General features: G+C 39.4%; 1 protein-coding gene across 12 annotated transcripts in view; it reads left to right on the forward strand.

Moving 5' to 3' along the window:
* FMNL2 (formin like 2) overlaps positions 1 to 18,305 on the forward strand; it is a 281,040-nt gene that overhangs the window by 212,725 nt on the left and 50,010 nt on the right. For all 12 annotated transcript variants that reach the window (XM_074336414.2, XM_074336391.2, XM_074336408.2 and 9 more), the window contains 3 exons: positions 3,323 to 3,431; positions 7,047 to 7,123; positions 8,880 to 8,973. In XM_074336414.2, coding sequence (XP_074192515.1) covers positions 3,323 to 3,431; positions 7,047 to 7,123; positions 8,880 to 8,973 — 280 coding nt within the window. The remainder of the gene's footprint in view (positions 1 to 3,322; positions 3,432 to 7,046; positions 7,124 to 8,879; positions 8,974 to 18,305) is intronic.

Consider the following 18,305-nt stretch of genomic DNA (forward strand, 5'->3'; position numbering starts at 1 on the left):
TACTAGTGTTATCATGAATATGCAACAGCACCTTGTACATACAATATTTGACGGTTGTAATTAGTTTCATTTGAGCTGTTTGAATTTTTAATTGGTGACTGATTGTTGCTGTGATTTCCCAACCTTACCTAAGGGAATCAGCGTGATACACACACTCAGTAGAGTTCTGTGGCACTAATCAGTTACCCTGAACTTTTTCTACGGAAAGTGTTAATCATTGTATTCAGGCTTACTGACATCCAGGTGGACGTTTGCAGCACCAGGGAAAAAGATTTTCAAAGCTTAATTTTTCTGATGATACTTAGTTTTTTTGTTACCTGTGTTGTGGAATTTGGCCTCATCACAGAAACCTTCAGCTGTGGGTAGATCAGGACCAGCTCTACACCTTCTAGGTAACATTCCGTAGAGTGATTGAAGTGGAAAAAGCATTATGACCACATTCTCCAGTTAGCCTTCTGTCTTTAGGGGAATCTAAACCTAGACCATCCACAAGAGTTCATTTTTTTATGTGATTTTTTTTTCTTTATTTGGAGGCTAATACACATCCATGGTTGAAAATTTTAAATATAGACAAAAATAATGAATGAAAGTATCACGTAGTTCCACCACTCAAAGGACAGTAAGACAGGTATGTTTTAAATCTACACTGGTAATATTTCATATTCAGTTCAGTTATGTTCATTGTCATGTCACCTTTACTATACTCATCCCATAATTTATCCATTACTTTTATATTTACTTCTTGAATTACAGTCCCATTTAAAAACAACTGTTATATGCTTAAAGACAGTTACAGAGAGTATGTCTATATTAACTTAGTCAAATCTGGCTTGATTGAGTAAAGGTTCACTATATAGGAATTTGAAGTATGATGCTTTGCAGAAAAAAAGTGTTCTGCTTTAAGAAGGCGTGACTGTCCTCACTCCACCATATTGTGCTGTGCAGGTGTGTGTACTGTGTTTGAGTTTATTTTACATATATATAATGTGCATGCAGCTCCAATGCACGATGGTGACACTGTCCAAAACCCCATCCCTGTGAAGCTAGTTTTAATAGACTCTTCGAAAGTGACTCCAAATTACCAACAGAATTAGGACGAACACTTTACCACAATAAGGACACCTGAATACAGAGATCAATCCAGAAGAATTGGCTTCTGGCGCTTTCTACCAGCCATAGAAAATCAAACCAAATCTTTTGTTGAAGCCCCAGAGTTGGTTTTATTAAATATCTACTATTTATGCTAGACTCTACTAAGTGCTAAGGAAAAATGAAATATAAATATGCTGTTTCTGCCCTCACGGCCTTACCATCTAGTTCAGGAAGCAGTAGATAATTATATTAATAACCCCTGTATTAATCTTACCGTGTTTCCCTGAAAATAAAGCCTAGCTGGACCATCAGCTCTAATGTGTCTTTTGGAGCAAAAATTAACATAAGACCCGGTCTTATTTTAATATAATATAATATAAGACCGGGTATAATAATATATAATATAATATAATATAATATAATATAATATAATATAATATAATATAATACCACATCTTATATAATATAAGACTGGGTCTTACATTAATTTTTGCTCCAAAAGACGCATTAGAGCTGGTGGGTCCGGCTAGGTCTTATTTTCGGGGAAACATGGTAGATACTTTTACACTAGTAGCCATTCCTTTCAATTAATAATGACAGCTATTTCTCTAATCAATTGTTATATACCTAACAAGTGATTCCACTAAAGAAATACAAAACTGAGGTTAAAATAAATTAAGAAAGATAGAGGAAGTGAAAGAACTTCTGATGCGACTGGGAAGATGACGTGTTCTTGGGTCAAACTGGTGTGTGGCTGTTGTTTGAAGGTGCATGAGTCTCTGTGAGATCTCCATCAGGTGTCTTAGCAGTCCTGGTCAGGCTGGGGTATGGTGAAGTGATACATTTTAAGGTTGTATTTTAGATGCTGAAATTGGGTTTAACTAACACCGAAATCTGAATTTGTTTTCTTAACTTTGTTTTTGCATTCCGAAATGAATTAGGCCAACTTCCATTGCTGAAATTTCATTTCTCAGTGTGAATGAAGTAATTCCTTGAATAACACGTTCTTCTTCTAACTAGCTTGAGCAAACTAATTCTGTACACTCTGGTATATTGAGGCAAGTGACTCACTGAAGTGTTCATCAAAAATTGATGTGGCACATTAGTGGGCTCATATGAAAGAATCATCTTCCATTTGATAAGTTTTTGAATAAAAAATAAAATGTAAAAGGGCTCTCAGCTCAGCAGTTTCAGACAAAACTGTCAATTCAGTTTTCAACTCTTAGCCTGCACCTGTAGGACTTTTGAAAGGAGTTAATATTAATCATAACTTCCTTTAATTTTTTTTTCATTAGTTCAGTTCAAGAAGAAGGAAAGCTTATTTTGGGGAGCATTTCTGTCCTTCACTGTCTATGGGAAAGTAGTTGACGACTTTTGAAATTTGCTTTTATTTCAGGCTTGGAGTTGCAGAGAAAACTGCACTCTGAGGCAGTAATTTGAAACTCATGTTAAAGCCGTCAGTGTTGTCATCTTCTCTACTTGCACCATGTTGTCACTTCTTTACTACTTGCAGGCTCTGATGAAGCTCCAAGCAGAACCTCTAAGGCTTAGCAATGTAGGGTCACTAGAATGCATCTTACCGCTGAAACGTCTTCACCCTGTGAAATAGCAGCATGTTTCCACCTAAGTTTCAGTTTCGGTGAGGAATCAGTCTGTGGAGGCATTTGCATACTATTAAGGTTATGCACATTGTTGAGGTGTCATATCACAGGCCGATGTCAAAGTTGCTAATCTAGGACAGGGCCTTGGCTTAAACGCTGCAGCAGCGACTTGTGAGAGCACTCACAGCAAGGGGCTGTTTAAACTGTGTCAGCGATTGGAGGGCTGTACATGAGCTAAGTTTCACTCCTTCATTTACTGGCAAATGCAGTCCGTGTGAGTGTTGCCTTAGGTCCCCTCTGCAACTCTGGCTTGGCCTACTTATTAGGAGCTGGGGTTGTTGATGAACCCCACCTACAGTCTGGTTTGTTCCATGCTGTGAGAGAAGTGGAGTTTCCTTGTCCATGGCTAACTCGCCTGTCACGATAATGACCTGTGTACATCAAAGTCCCGCTGGCCTCACAGTCTATGGAAATAGCTGTGTGGTGATGGGTTTGCTGGTGGTGGTCTTGACTTGCTGTCCTCCTTTAGGTGCAGGTAAAGGTAGAGAACAATGCCCCTTTTTTCCACTGCATGTGCCTATGGTCAGAGTAATTTATAGTTTTATAGAATCTATCCCTTTTATTTGTAGATACAATACTTTGCCGAGCAGAAGAACCTTGAAAAATTCAAGATTAGTGAGTAAGAAAGATGACGTCCATGTCTGTATCATGTGTTTACGCGCCATCATGAATTATCAGGTATGTCTGTGTTTCTAATCTTTTAAAACAATCTGAACTTGTCAGACTCCGATCTTGTTCTTTTTGGTTTCCTTGTAGTATTTCTACCTGAAGTAAATATCAGGATTTAATGAGACTCTGTTGAAAAGGAAACGTCTGGTTTGTTCCGATGCTCAAGATGTAACCCACTGTTCTCATATTTTAATTAGTATGTATGATATTTTTAAAGGGAAGATGTTCACCTTTAGATAAACTAGATGGTCACCTAGAGATAAACTCATCTAGATTACTTGGTAAATGTTTGTGACCGTTAAAGACAGAGGAGCCTTTGGTTGTAGGCAGTAATGGGACACCTTTAGAACACTAGGAATGAAGAGACACACGCAGTGGGGAGGTCAGTGCTTCTCAAAGGCTTACATGGTGGACAGGCAAGAAGTTACAGTGACTGTCTGTTGGACCTCGTGGTTCCTAAGCTTTATCAGCAGTGCCTGGAGGAGTCTCGTTAGAAGTGCAGACTCCTGCCTCAGGTGATTGTGTCAGGTTATCCCCACTCTGAGAAACACTGGGAGAGACAGCAAGTGTGTGGGTTGGATTAATCCTAACAAGAAAGTGGCAGATAGAGTCTGGAATGTCCAGGGTGAACTGACAGGGTCAAAGGTGTAGTTAGATTAGCAAACCAGGGGTGAGAATTAGAAAAACATTATTCACATATAAAAATAAAATTTGATTTCCATTGATGAGGATGTCACAGGTGGGCCCAAGTACAAATGGAAAATAAATACCTACATAGCAGGTCAGTTATCAAGTTCAAACCCGACATCACAGTGCTGAATTGAATTCAGTAATGGACACATACATTTATTCTTTTTTTTACAGTCAATATTTTTTTGAGCATTGTTAGATAGCTGCTGTTCTAGGGAATGCAGGCATAGGGAATGCAGTATTAAACACATGAGAACTTACTTTCTAGTGAGGGAGACAGATGATAAACAAATAAATTGGTAAACTGTATAGCATTCCAGAGTATAGTGGTGAGGAAGAATGAAAGCTAATATTGATCTAGTGCTTCCTAGAGGTCTGGTGCTTTTCAACCTATTAATTAATGTAAGTCTCATAATAGTCCTGTGAGATGGGTAATATTACTCTCCTCATTTTATTGATGAGGAAGCTGAGAGACGAGACAGAGAAGTTAAGTAATTTGCCCCGGATTCTATGGCTAATAAGTAGTGGAGTCCGATTTGAAGCCAGGAAGACTGGCTCCAGAGAACTATTACTAAGTACTGTAGAAAAAATAATCAGGAAATAGGAATGGGAAGCGATGAAAGTGTGTGTGCAGTTTTAAATAGGTCAGCCAGGAAAGTGTCACCGAGAAGATAACATTTAATCACAACTTGAATGAGGGAACAAGATAAGGGATGTTAGGGAAAGAAGAGTCTAGGCTGAGAAAAACAAGTCCAAAGGTCCCAAGGCAGGAATAAGTCTGGTGTGCTCAAGGCACAGGTTGGATGGATCAGAATGAGTGAGAGAGAGAACAAGTAGAAAATGCAATCTGTAGCTAAGAGGGGGTCCTGACTGTACCTTTATAAGCCAGTGAAGAAAGGACACCGGCTTTGCGATGAGTGAAAAGCTGTTAAAAGGTTCTGAGGGAAAATGTGATTTGGTCTGACAGGATCATGCCGACGTCTGTGTTTAGGGTTGACCTTCGGAGGCAAAGACAGTAGGAGGTAGACCATTTAGGGGGCGTTTGCATTCATTTAAGTGAGTGTTGATGGTGGTGTGGACCAGGATTGTAGGAGTAGAAATGACGAGACGTGGGCAGATTCTGGTTTTATTTTGATGGTAAAGACCATAGCATTGGCTGTGTGGTGGGGACTGGAGGGTGTTTGTCCTGGGCACCTGTGAGATGGAGCTGCCATCTACGAAGATGGGGAAGGCTGCAGGATGAGCAGATTTGGGACACATGATTAGGAGTTCTGTTTTGGGGACGTTAACTTAGAGATGTCCATTGACATCCAAATAGAGACTATACGTAGGTGGTCAGATATGGCAGGCTGGGGTTTAAGGCAGTCTGGGCTGGAGGTGCACATTTGCGAGTGAATAGATGGTATATAAAATCAGGGAAGTGATGCGATCAACAAAGGTAGACAAAGAAATGAAGAGGTCCCAAATAACCCTGGGGCACTCTGTTTAAATGTCAGAGATCAGGAAAGACTAGCTAGAGAGACTGAGAAGTAGCTGGGGTCGTAGATGCCACATACAGGACATGTTTTGAGAAGAGAGTGCTCACTGGTGTCCAGTCATGGAAGATGAGGAGTGAGAGGTGGCCATTGGTTCTAGCGAAGTGTGGGTCATTGGTGATCTTGGCACAGTTTCACTGGAGTGGTGGTGATGAAATGCCTGATTGTAATGGTTTCAGGAGAGAACAGGAGGAGAGGAAGAAGGCTGTGAGTGCTAGAGTTTTGCTGTGAAGGGTAGCCGAGAAATGAGGCAGTAGCTGGACACTGGTTGCAGGGTCAAGAGAGATGTGGTTGTTGTTAGTTAGGATAAGATTATTTGCATCATGTTTTTATGTTAATAGTAATGAATCAGAGAAAAGTAACGATGGGGAGTAATAGAATTGCTGCAGCATATAACACACTTGAGCAGGTGAGAGGAAATGGGGTCAAGGACCCAAGTGGAGGGATTGGCCTCAGATCGGAGCCAAGTGGGAGAGTTCATCTTTAGGAAGAGGAGAGGAGGTAAGGCACAGATCTATGTGGGAGGAGTCACATGGTGGCAGCAGCCCTTGGAAGTTTTTTTTCTTCTTATATTACTATAATTGGAAATAAGGCCATGAGCTGAAAGTGAGTTTGGAGGAGAAGGAAAAAATCTGTCAGCTCAGTAGAATCAAGAATGATTCCTGAGCCTCTTAATGAACTTCATTTTATAGAAGGATGAGGTAACATGCCTCAGAGCAATGCAGGTTTTCCTTGGCTTTAGGTCCTGTTGGCCATTGCCCAGATAAGGGAGTATATACATTGGTTGTCAACCTGGCAGTATACTGGAATCACTCTGAAAGCTGAAGGAAAATTTAGATGTCAGGGTCCTGTCATTGAGAGTCAGCATAAGTTAACCTGGGGTGGGTCCTGGAGAATCAGTTTTGTTTTGTTTACTCTTTCAGGTGATTTGAATGAACAGCCAAGATTGAGAATCACTGGGCTGGATTGGAGCCTTTTCACCATTTTAATAAAGAGAAACACATAGTTCATTCATAAAGAATGGAAATAGGCTCCCTTGATAGTAACATCATTCCTGGAGTTTTTCTGGAAAATACATTTAGACACTGATGTACTAGACACATAAATGCATTTATGATGGTAAAAATGACATTAGGTAGAAACTTCATGTTTTCCCCCTTCCACCAACTGAGGACACTAAACTCAGCATCCACAACCCAGAAGAGGGCTTTCACCAAACATCTTATCTGTTGGCACCCTCTTCCTCGACTTCCCAGCCTTCAGACCTATGAGAAATAAATGTCTTATAAGCTAAAAAAAAAAAAAAAAGAAGAAAAAACTTCAGGTTTTTGTTTTTAATCAACATTGACTGTCCCCTAAGTTGACTCCTAATGCTTTGTTTTTCCCACATTAATTTCAGTATGGTTTCAACATGGTCATGTCTCATCCACATGCTGTCAATGAGATTGCACTAAGCTTGAACAACAAGAATCCAAGGTGAGTTTGATTTGTAACGTACAAGTGTGAATCTAACTAGAGAAAGAAGAGAGCTAGTTGACACTTAACCAAGTTAGAGTTTGGAAACTCGCAAGTGCGACTCTGTGAAATGAGATTGCCAGTAGACTCCTTGGCTTTGTATGTAGATCAGCTAAGGTATATTCTTACATGTGGCAGAGTTGAGCAACTGGTGACAACGCTAGTCCTTCTTCACCCTTTCTTTAAGCTTTTATTCCTTTCGAGGCCAAGTTCTCAGCATCCTTGCAAATTTAGCCAAATATGGTAGGGAGGCATGAGGATGCCAGATTGCCAGGACTGATACACACTTAGCTACACCAACTATTGCCAAAATCTATCTAAAACCATTATCCCTTGTCCACACTTCACTTGCAACATTTACATATGTAGCTTTTAGTACCAAAAAGAAGAAACACAAAAAAATAATTGTATATGCAGATTTCGTTTTATACTCACTTTTCTGTAAATGCCAGTGCCATATATATAATACACATCACAGATTACTTCTAGAAGCCTGTCTTATCAGTTTCTTTTAGTCATTCTAAAGTGTTTTCCGTTCTTGTGAGGCATTCTGCATTTCACATGTGTTATTCAGATATCTCTGTATAGACTGTGTAGCTGAAATCTGTTAATTCAATAACAAAAAATCTGATTATAAATTAGATCCTTTCTGATTTGGAATGCAATGCAAACCATGAAGTCCTATTTAGATGTTGACATTATTATTTCAAAATTCCCCTGATTAAAGCTTTTTCAACTTTGTGATTGCTTCCTTAATTTGCTAGAATCCGAAGTAGTCATGCTATTCTATCCCTGCTTTCCACTACAGGGAAGTCATTATTCATTTTTCTTAAGACAATTGACATTGTAGATTATCAGAACAGTCTTTGTTTAGAGGTTGGTAATAGCTTTTATTCCAGAAAAAAGATTAAATACTAAAGTGATCTTATGATGAAGAAACAATGCTGTCCTTGACGTTGTATTTGAAAACTTGGAATGTATCTCTAGGTTCTCCTTCTAAAAATATTTCACATGAGTTTTTTTGAGTCAGAGAAAATATTCTTGTGTTAGCAGAGCTGTAATCCAGCTCCTTTCAGATCTCCTGAATAGGAAGAAGAAAGGATAGAAACTAGCATTGTCATAAAGAATTTGTAGGGGCCATGTGCAAATTAGCAGATTTGAAATGTAGGACATTAATTTCAGTTAATTTTGAACTCTTTTGGCAAATGTTTTATCTCTGACTCTAAAACCAGAGAAAATATTTAACCAATGGGTTGTTTTCCTCAATATCCCCAAGTTGCTTATTGTCTTTAACTCATCAGTAAAAATTTTTCAATCAGATTGTGCTGAGTCATCTGATGATAGGACTAAAAGACTAGTCTTTCCAGAATCGATTTTCATTACAGAGTGATTTGTATTAGGTTGGTGCAAAAGTAATCATGGTTTTTGCAATAATTTTTTAACCTTTTAAACTGCAATTACTTTTACACCAACCTAATAATTTGGGGAGTGGGAAACATGCTTTCCAACTTTGCTACCCTTGATAAATCACAAATATAGATGTAGGTAAAGGTTTAAAAATGTACTTTAATATGATTATACTTTAGTTAGTAAAAGTTTAAAAAACATACATGGACAAATATTTTATTGTCGTATTCATTTTGGAGGCAAGGAACAGCTGATTCGTCTTGTCACTTTCACTGATTTGTGTTTTTCTTTTTTCTTCTTGTTTTGACAGAACAAAAGCCCTTGTGTTAGAACTGTTGGCAGCCGTTTGTCTTGTCAGAGGCGGGCATGAAATCATTTTATCAGCATTTGACAACTTTAAGGAGGTAGGAGACTCTTTAGTTTTAAAAAGAAGGCTCACACAAACATCTTATTTGGACATTGTTGAATGGAATGACTTAACCTTTTCGTTTATTCTAGGGCCTGAGGGGTATAATCGTTACTTTTCTAAGACGTCACTGAGGGAAAAGCAATGAGCGTAGTCTAAATATCTTAAATGGGTGCATTAAGCTTTCGTTGGTGTCTCATTTCCAAGGAAAGTTAAAGACTATTTGCAGTACTCATTTTCCTTTGGAGAACATGGACTATAGCCAAAATTTGAAAATAGGTTTTGTTCAATGTATGTGGTTTTCATTATAGTTGATACTTGAGCATCCACCATGTAAATTTTATGAACTCTTTCATCATCATAGTAACTTTCCTCAAATCATACATATTATTGTTGGTTTGCTGGATGCTATGAAAAACCTATCAAATATATACAGACACTGATTTGAGCAGTTTGTAATCTTAACCAGGTGATCCTGTCACAGGAAAATAATAAACCAACGGACATGGATTGTTGAAAATGGAAATTAAATGACTACAAAAGAAGAAACAATTATATATAGGTAATATGACACCTAGGATTCTGGCTCCAAAATATCAATATATCACAACTGAAATAATAGCCAGTTTCCCTTAGTGGTGGTGTGCAGTGTCACATAGCCAGGAAGAGCACCTGTTAGCTCCCCTCGTTCGTGCCTGACATCTGAGGCTACTTTGAAGTGAGACATTACAAAAGTAATTGAAGGCAATTTGAGCTCCAGGTCACGGTAGGACCCTCAGCCAAGTTGTGCCTTATCCTGGCAATCCCATTTGATTCCACATGCGTCTGGATTAAGACCCCAGCTGGGTTAAAATCCAGATCTCAGAGGGACTTCCAAACTCGCATCTCTCCTGGGAGCCTCTCAAGTAGAACCCGGCTAGTACTGATTGAAGACCTGCTATAGCTCAGGGGCTGTGCCAGGTGCACACGTGAAATCACTTGGTTCTGTAAGAACATCTGAGAGACAAATAGTAGTATCTCCCTGTTATAGAAGAATAAACGAAAACTCCAAATGCCTTGTTTTGTTCATGGTCACATAGCCAGATAAGGGACAGTGCCAGGATAAGGATTTGGTGCTCCCAATTCTGAATTTCGTTTCAGGTGATGTTTGGGCCCAGTTGAGTGTGACTCTCCTGAAGGAAATTCTGAGTTAGACAGGATCTTGGAGCCGTTTTCTCCACTCTACCTCCTTAATTGGACTCACTACCCCAGCTGCCAAACACACTAGAGAGCAATCCATAATCCTGCACATGGGCTGGGAAGCTGCAAAGATATCTGTGTCAACAGAGAAAAAGGTCCTCCTGCCCCTTTATTTGCCTCCCTGTCCGTAGTCACTGCTTTAAGATTTTGATATTACTCATTTTGTTCGTACCAACTGTGAACAGAAACAAACATTGTCTTTTTATCTATTTAGCCTCAGTGATAGTGAAAAAATACCCAGGTCACAAGAAAATGATGAAGAATAATAGCAAATCTTTAATTCATTCATATTCTGGCTTCCAAAACAAAGCGAGACTTCAGAGATAAGAATGTATGAATGCTTGTCTATGAATGTCTTTATATATCACATATCAATACATAAAACTTATTTTTACAAATAAGGACGTACATGTTTTGGTAGATGGGTCTAATAGTGAAACAGTATGTGAAGCTAATATAACTCCCAAATCTTTATCATTAGATCATATTTGAATATGTCACATGTCAAATCTTTTTCATACTGGAAGCACATACTGTACATTTATCAGTGATCCTTGTTATAATATAAACCATATTATAGCAAGTATCTGATTATACTGCAGGTCAAATTATGTCCTAAAATCATAATTTTATAGAATCAGTATTAAAGCCGGTATTTCATGAGGTGAATATTAATTTTGTTTTTTCTTGAATGAGCTAGTGTCACTTTCTTATGTCTAGTAGGCACACAAATACTTGCAGAATTGAGTTTTAGCCATCTGGTGTCAGAATTGTATATGGCTTAGCCATTTAGGGTGTAGTACGTACGTACTTGAAAAAAAAAATGTAATCCTACTCTAAATCTAATAACTAGCTGGTTGTAATGAGAACTAAATTAATGTTGACTTCGAATTTTTAGAGCTTTAAAATCTGCCTTATTTCTGTAATTACCTATGAGTAATGGTGGGTAAGTTCTGATTCTCCTGGGACAGGCATTTGCCTCTGTAAGAAACCATGCCGTGTGGGAGAAGGGAACACGGACAGAGCTGGTTCTGTGTGTGCTCTCCGTCTGGGCCTGCATTAACCTCAGGCCGTGGAGTGAGTGTGGACAGACCAAGCCAAGCAGTTATCCCCTTAACCCTGTGAATGAGAACAGGGCAGGAGAATGCTCCTGAGAAACTATTCTTGTGGACAAGTCAATAGAGCATCGACCTATTTACCTGTTCAATCTTAGGGTAAAAAACATGTTACTTTGTAGTGATCTTTTTTCTTTAATTTTTATTTTAAATGTAATGCCACTTACAGCCCAGTCTTTTAACTCCCTTCCTTTCCTTCTTCCATCTTTATGTAAGTGAATTTTTTTTCTCTCGTATATCATAGTGAAGAGTGTATTCTTTAATCTTTTTATCCAAAATGTCATTGGAATCTTCTGGGTTTTGGGAGGTTTGGGAGCCAGCTGTTCCTGAGAAGGAAAAGTTGTCCTGTGATCTCGGGTGCCTGTGCCGACAGAGTTTTGGTCAGTGAATAAACCTACGGAGCTGCCCCTGGCAGAGAATGCTACCGGGTACCAGGATAACAGGGAGTAGGGCCATAGAAAAGTCTGTCCTCAAGATGATCGTTTTTAAAGCTTTTTATCCCATTTAGTGAATTGGGATTCCATTCATCTCCTTAAGAAGGATGAGGAATTATGCCTGTTTTTACAGGGGTAATGGGGTACAGTGGTGGTGGGGTTCATTATCAGGCATCAGTGTCTATTTTTGCAGATAAAGTAATATGCATTACAGTAGCCGGACCCTTTGTGTTTTGATCACTGATAGAGCACAGCCAAGCATACTGCTGCAGTGTGGCACCAGGTGCTATGATAAAAGGAAATTTAAAGATAGCATATCTTACGTATATAGCAGGGTTTACCCCCTCTATTTCTTGAGCCAACAAATCCATTCTGTCCTATTTGACCACCACTCACTAATATAAATGTAAATTGAAGGAAGGTGCCTTTTACCTCTTGATAGATTTTTATGTATGATTACATCATTTTCTCATATTTCAATCAACATTCAGAATCCCAAGTTTGATTTTCTATTTTTTTTTTCCCCATAGAATTTTGCTACATGTCATAATATCTGAAGTACATATTTTAGGAAAACAGGGAGCACTTGCAATTTAATTCTATCTGATGGTGGTAAGAATATTAACTCAAGGCCTTACTTTTGGTGGGTGTGGGGGTTGGGGCCTTAGCCTGATGTTACTAAGTACCTCAATGCGTATCATGATAAATGAGTTTTAATTACATAAATTCAGATGGCAAACTTTTACCAACCATGGTTTGTGACATACTTGACAATGTGAGTGTACTAAGTATATGAAAACTAAACCGTTAAGTCAACCATTATTATCCTTGAATTCTTTTTTCTTCTTAATATTTTTTTTTGGTTTGTTTTTTAAATAAAGGGAATTAATGCATCTGGTTTTGGTGTTGACACATCTCCTCGTGAAACTTTATGGTCCTGAATTGAGGACCAGGGTGAGAACAAGGAGTCATCTGTTTTTCCTTATTGGCTAATTTAACCACATGGAGGGGCATTTTACCATCTTCCCTCAATTGATACTTTCCTAGTTACACGACAATATATATTTTTGCCCATTTGGCCTACTAGACAGAAAAAAGCACCTTTGGCAGTAAAGGTTGTTCTTTTAGGGTTTTTGTTAGTTCAGGGTCTTGTCTGCAAGGAGCAGAAACTAACTCTCCTATACTGAGAGAAGGGTTGATTGGAAGGATGAGGGGAAATGCACAGAGTTGACAAGGAGCCTGGAGAAACAGGCCTGGAAAATGGGCAGGTGTTCCTAAAACGTGGTTACACGCTCATGCTGTGCCCCTGAAGCGTAGCCACTACAAACACTACTTGGGGTTCTGGTAATGCATTTTCTTCTCTCTCAAATGACATGGACCATCGATAGCCATCTGCTGGGTCATAAAACTACACTTACAGGTTAAGGACATCCAGTAATCCCCACATGAGAGTTATAAACACTATATTTAATCAAATTGCTCTTAGGAACCTTGAGGTCTTCTACTGAGACCTTGCTCTCCTCAACTTTTCTTAGTCTTCCTCCCTTTTCCCATTATAGTCTTTGATTTATCTGAGAAATTGCCTTTAAGAAAGCTTCTGTAAAACTCTGGCCAGAAAAAAAAAAAAAAAGCTCCTATTTGAAATCCAAATGAAAAGCACTGAGGCCCCATAGGCTCTGCACAGCCTAGTGTGACACTAGTAATGAAACCCTGTGAGGGCTCTGAGCTACCAGCTCCCCCAGGCTGCTGGGAGGTCCACCTGGAATTAATCAGGATTCCAGATCGATTAGAACTGTGTTCTCATCTGCTTCCAACATGACAGCATCTGGCTTTCACACATAAGCCCGAGGCCTGAGTCTGGCTATGAAAGGTCCAGCTCCTTCCCACTTTTGACCTTCCAGTATGGATAGATGGAGCCTTGTGACATGAGTCACTCAAGGCCACCAGCTCTCTTGCATACAGCCCTCTTGGCAGTATCTGTTATTATTTTCGCCTCTTGCTAGAAGGCTTCCTGAGAAAGCTGATGTGGTTTAGCTACTGGGCATCTGAAAGCGCTTGTGCTACATGCTATTAAGTTGATTTAAGAAAGCCTGTCAAGTTTTATTTACAGTGGACCAAACTGGGCAGGAAGGAGAGCAGACAGACATTTTGGTGGGCTTCCAGCATCCCTCTGAGTTTAATCCCGTCTAATCTAACCTCCCGAACATTTAGGCTGTAGGATTATAAATCTAGCACGAGGCCATGTGGATAACTCCTTTAGTGGTAAAATTTTCAACATGGAGGGAAGGGTACTTATTTTTTTCAGTTTCTCATTGAACTAGAAGCAATGTATTCTCTCAAATCTCCAACTATGGGAGCTGCAGTTCTAAAACGAGTGTATTTCACCATACCAGGCCAGAATTAGATTAAACTAATTCACTGAGACTCTTCTCTGGCTGGTCCATCTTCCTAGGATCAGGAAGTGAAATCATAGTAGTTATTTATTTTTTTGGACTGTTTATTAACTGTTGCTGTTCATTACTCGTGCATAAGAAATTACTCCAACTTAGTTTTATTAGGCTCCTAGATTCTGTGGGTCAGGAGATCAGGCTGAGCATGATTGCCCCTGCTCTGTGGTGTCTAGGGCCTCATCTGGGAAGCTCTGATTGACTAGGGCCAGGAATTCATTTGAAGACCTCTTCACTCATATGTCTCGTTTCTGGGCTGAGCTCAGTGGAGCTTGTCAACTGCAGTGCTTCCATGTAGGACTCCATGTGGCTGGAGCCTCTCATAGCATGACAGCTGGCTTCCCATGGGAGGGAACAGGAAGGAACATCGGGAGAGCAGGCATTCAAAGGGACAGACGTTGCAACGTGTCTTCTGAGCTAGTCTCAAAAGTCATCAGTGTCACTTCTGCTGCATTCTATTAGTTGCAAGTGAGTTGCTAAGCCAAGCCAGATGCAAAGGGGAAGGTAATGACCTTACTTCTTGATGGTGGAGTGTGAGAGTCCCAGTGCAGAAGAATGTGGGGTGGGAGAGACTGCTGTGGTCTTTTTTGGAAAATACAGTTCACCTCAATAACGTTTTGAGAACCAATGTATGTCTAGTTGTTCCTCTTCTATTCTCTCTCTCTCTCTCTCTCTCTCTCTCTCTCTCTCATTCAACCCAATACTTGGTTTCTCTTCAGGACTGAAAGCTTTATAAACTTTTTCATTGCAGATAGAAAGGATGGTTACTACTTCCTTCAAGCCAGTGTGCTATGGGCCAACAATATTTTGAAAGCTTTTCTAGAGGAGAAAGGAGCTATTCACATAACATTTCCAAGCCCTTGGTAATGAAGTAATTATTTCTTTATGATCTGTGTCTTTATCATCTAGTAAGGAAGTGAAGGCTACTGGTCACGCTAACTTACTGGAAACATTTTTTTATGAATGTTGTGCGCCCCCCATGTCTCAGAACTATTGATAAGCACTGGAAATAAGAAAAAGAATAAGACATAGGCCCTGCCTTTAAGAGGGAGCATTTCAGTCTCATTAAGGAAACATAAATATTTCAACAGTTATACGACTAGGCTTTCTAAAGCTAAATGCCAGGTGCTTTGCAAGGAGGAGGCACAGCTAACTAAGAGGAGGTAGAGGAAGGAGGGCAGACGGGGGAGGGTTTCTCAGGGGAGGCTTCCTATAGGAACAAGGGTGCTTGAGCTGTGTTCAGGATGAACAAGAGGTATATTAACCAGGTATATTCATTTCCTATCACTGCTGTAACAAATTACCGCAAATTTAGTGGCTTAAAACAACATGAATTTATTACCTTACATGTCTGCTGGTCAGACGTATAAAATGAGTCTACAGGGTGGCATTCTCCTGGGGAATCCATTTCCTTGCATTTCAGTTTCTAGAAGCTGCTTGCTCATGGCCCCTTCTCTGACTCTGATCCTCTGGCCTCCTTCTTCTAATGTCCATTGTGATTACATTGGACCCACCCAGAAAAATCCAAGAAATCTCCCCTTCTCAAGAGCTTTAACTTAATCATATCTGTGACGTCCCTTTTATATGTAGGGTAAATATTCACAAGTACCAGGGATTGGCACAAGGACATCTTTGTGGGGGCCGTTATTCAGCCTACAACATCAGGTAACGATGTCATTTTATACAAAGAAGGTGGCATCTTAATAAAGCTTCAAGGACTTTAGTTTACCTTGAAGCTCTGGTCTTAAAAGGGGCAGGGTGTGGGATGAAAACAGGTGGGATAGGAAGTTGGGCAGATCAGGAAAAAGTCTTCATATTGTCATGTAGCCGAAAGGTAACAAGGAACAAGGGTAGAAAATGTATTCCCTGATCATCTCCAAGCATTGGCTATGTAGATTGACGCTCTCGGTTAGTGAAGAAAGGACTGTTCTATTTTGCTCCAAAAGTAAGCTGGCAGTGGGCTCAGCGTAAGGTCACTTTGACAGAACAGAGTGCGGCCAGGGTCTGAGATTTATTTCAGAAATGTTGCCATTCATATTTCTCATTCCTTGGGCCTCTTGTTCCACGGGCAGTCACCTGCTCCCTCAGCTGCTGTATTCATTCACTTCTAGCATCTTCAAGACCTTCCTTTGATGTGGGCCTGAGGGAGCTTCAAAAAAGAAAGAAAGAAAAACGGGAGGTAGAAGAGGATAGTGGTAAGCTGGGCAGACAAGATTATCACCGTAACTGGCAAACACTTGTAGAGGTGCTTTGCTTTTAACCTGACTTTACTTTTAACCCGACTTTACTTAGACTCTCTCCTCTCCACAAGCCTGAGTGAGATTTTTTACAACAGGGAGCCTCATCTTTCATTTGAAGCATCCACTTTTTCTTTTTTTTTAAAACAGGGTGTTGCTTCCTTGTTATTTTTTCTCATGCAAAAATGCCATTTTTAAAACTTGTGCCCTTTGCCAACTGTAAGACAGTTGGCATATGCGCCTTCATATCATATTTTGGGAAAACAACAATGAAAGGCCTCAAAAAAAATGCAGTAGGCGCTGTGTGTTACTTTAAGACCCCAGAGAATCTGAGACAGAGGTTGGCCCAGGTCCCTAAACATGGAACTTTCACTTGTTTCCCTGACAATAAGATGTTGTTCTGTTTGTAAGATCCAGAAGGGTGAGCCGATTAGAGAACTGGAATCAGAACTCTTACAGCCTGGCAGTATCGTCACCAACCCCCAAAACCGTTAGCGTAATGGGAGTTTTCAGTTCCCAGTCAGGATTCAGTTGTCGTTCTGGCATTTATTTCTGCAGAGTAAGGTTAAGGTCTATTTTAGGATCACCTTGGTTTCTTTTTTTGAATGAGAGATCTGCCTCCTTATTCTTTTTCTCCCTCACTCCACCCTGACTTGAATAGTAAGGATCTTTTTTTTTAAAGTATCTTGGGACTTAAGTAAACTTTAATATTCTGTTTGTTCTAGCTGCTTTTTAAAATGAAATAGAAACAATCGTTTTTAAATGTCAAATACTCCTGGATTATAGGTTATTTCTGGGGTCGTCAAGTCCAGTGCTGAGCAGTGGCTAAGCCCCACACCCAAGGCTATATTAACCATCTTGTGAGATAAGCTTCTGGGTTAAAGTAGAGCTGATGAAGTAATTGTGAAAATGCTTATGCTAGATATGTAACTAGGAAAAGAAAAAGATAAATCATATATACATATGTCATATGTATGCATATATGTGTGTATGTATAGTGTGTGTATGTATTATGAGTAACAATATAAAGATGGATTTATGCATCGTCACAAGCCCTAAAGGGAACCAGATGAAAGGGTTTGAAGTGGCAGTGATGCTTCGTGTGTGTGTGTGTGTGTGTGTGTGTGTGTGTGTGTGTGTGTTTCTGTTGGTTATAATGTTTGGCAAGTAATGTTATACCTCACATGGCTCAGTGTCCCTGTTGCGTGTGGAGTTAGAATTTTCCTTCTAGTAGCATTTCATATGATTAGCTTTCTCTTGACTTTCAAAGATGCTCAGTTATCTGTGTATAACAGCTCTCCCCAAAGAAAGGCACTGATCATTACCACCTTTCCTTTAGAATTAATAAACACAATCAAAATTCTTTGGAACTTCTATGGAGTGGCTGAACAACTATATTATTTGCAATGGAAAAAGCACTGTTATAAGATCAGGAGAGTTTGACAGAAAATAAAAGGCATGATTTTTGTCCCCCCAAAGTTTCTATCACCTTGAGAAAGATAGGACTAACTTTAATAGATATTTTAATGGCCATCCGTATGCTGCAGTTAACAATAAGAGAACAGTAATTCAAAACTTTAAGAATTGTGCTTACATTTATGTTTTATTCCCTATTATAATGTAAACTAAAGTTTAAGTGTTATTGCCAGTGAATGTTCGTATTGAACTTGATTTCCTATGTGGGTAAAGTTCAGATTTCATTTGAATTTTAATACTTCCAAAACAGCACATTTTTATTTATTTGGGCTTCATAGTCAATACATAAGGTTTTTGTTTGGTTCATTTCTTTTAAACTAATAAACAATCATCTTCAGAAAGAAAACATAAGCAGAGTTCATGAATCTATGTCATTTTATTC

Source organism: Rhinolophus sinicus, chromosome 17 (assembly GCF_057876585.1).
Source record: "Rhinolophus sinicus isolate RSI-liver-muscle chromosome 17, RSI-T2T, whole genome shotgun sequence".
Classification (NCBI taxonomy): domain Eukaryota; kingdom Metazoa; phylum Chordata; class Mammalia; order Chiroptera; family Rhinolophidae; genus Rhinolophus; species Rhinolophus sinicus.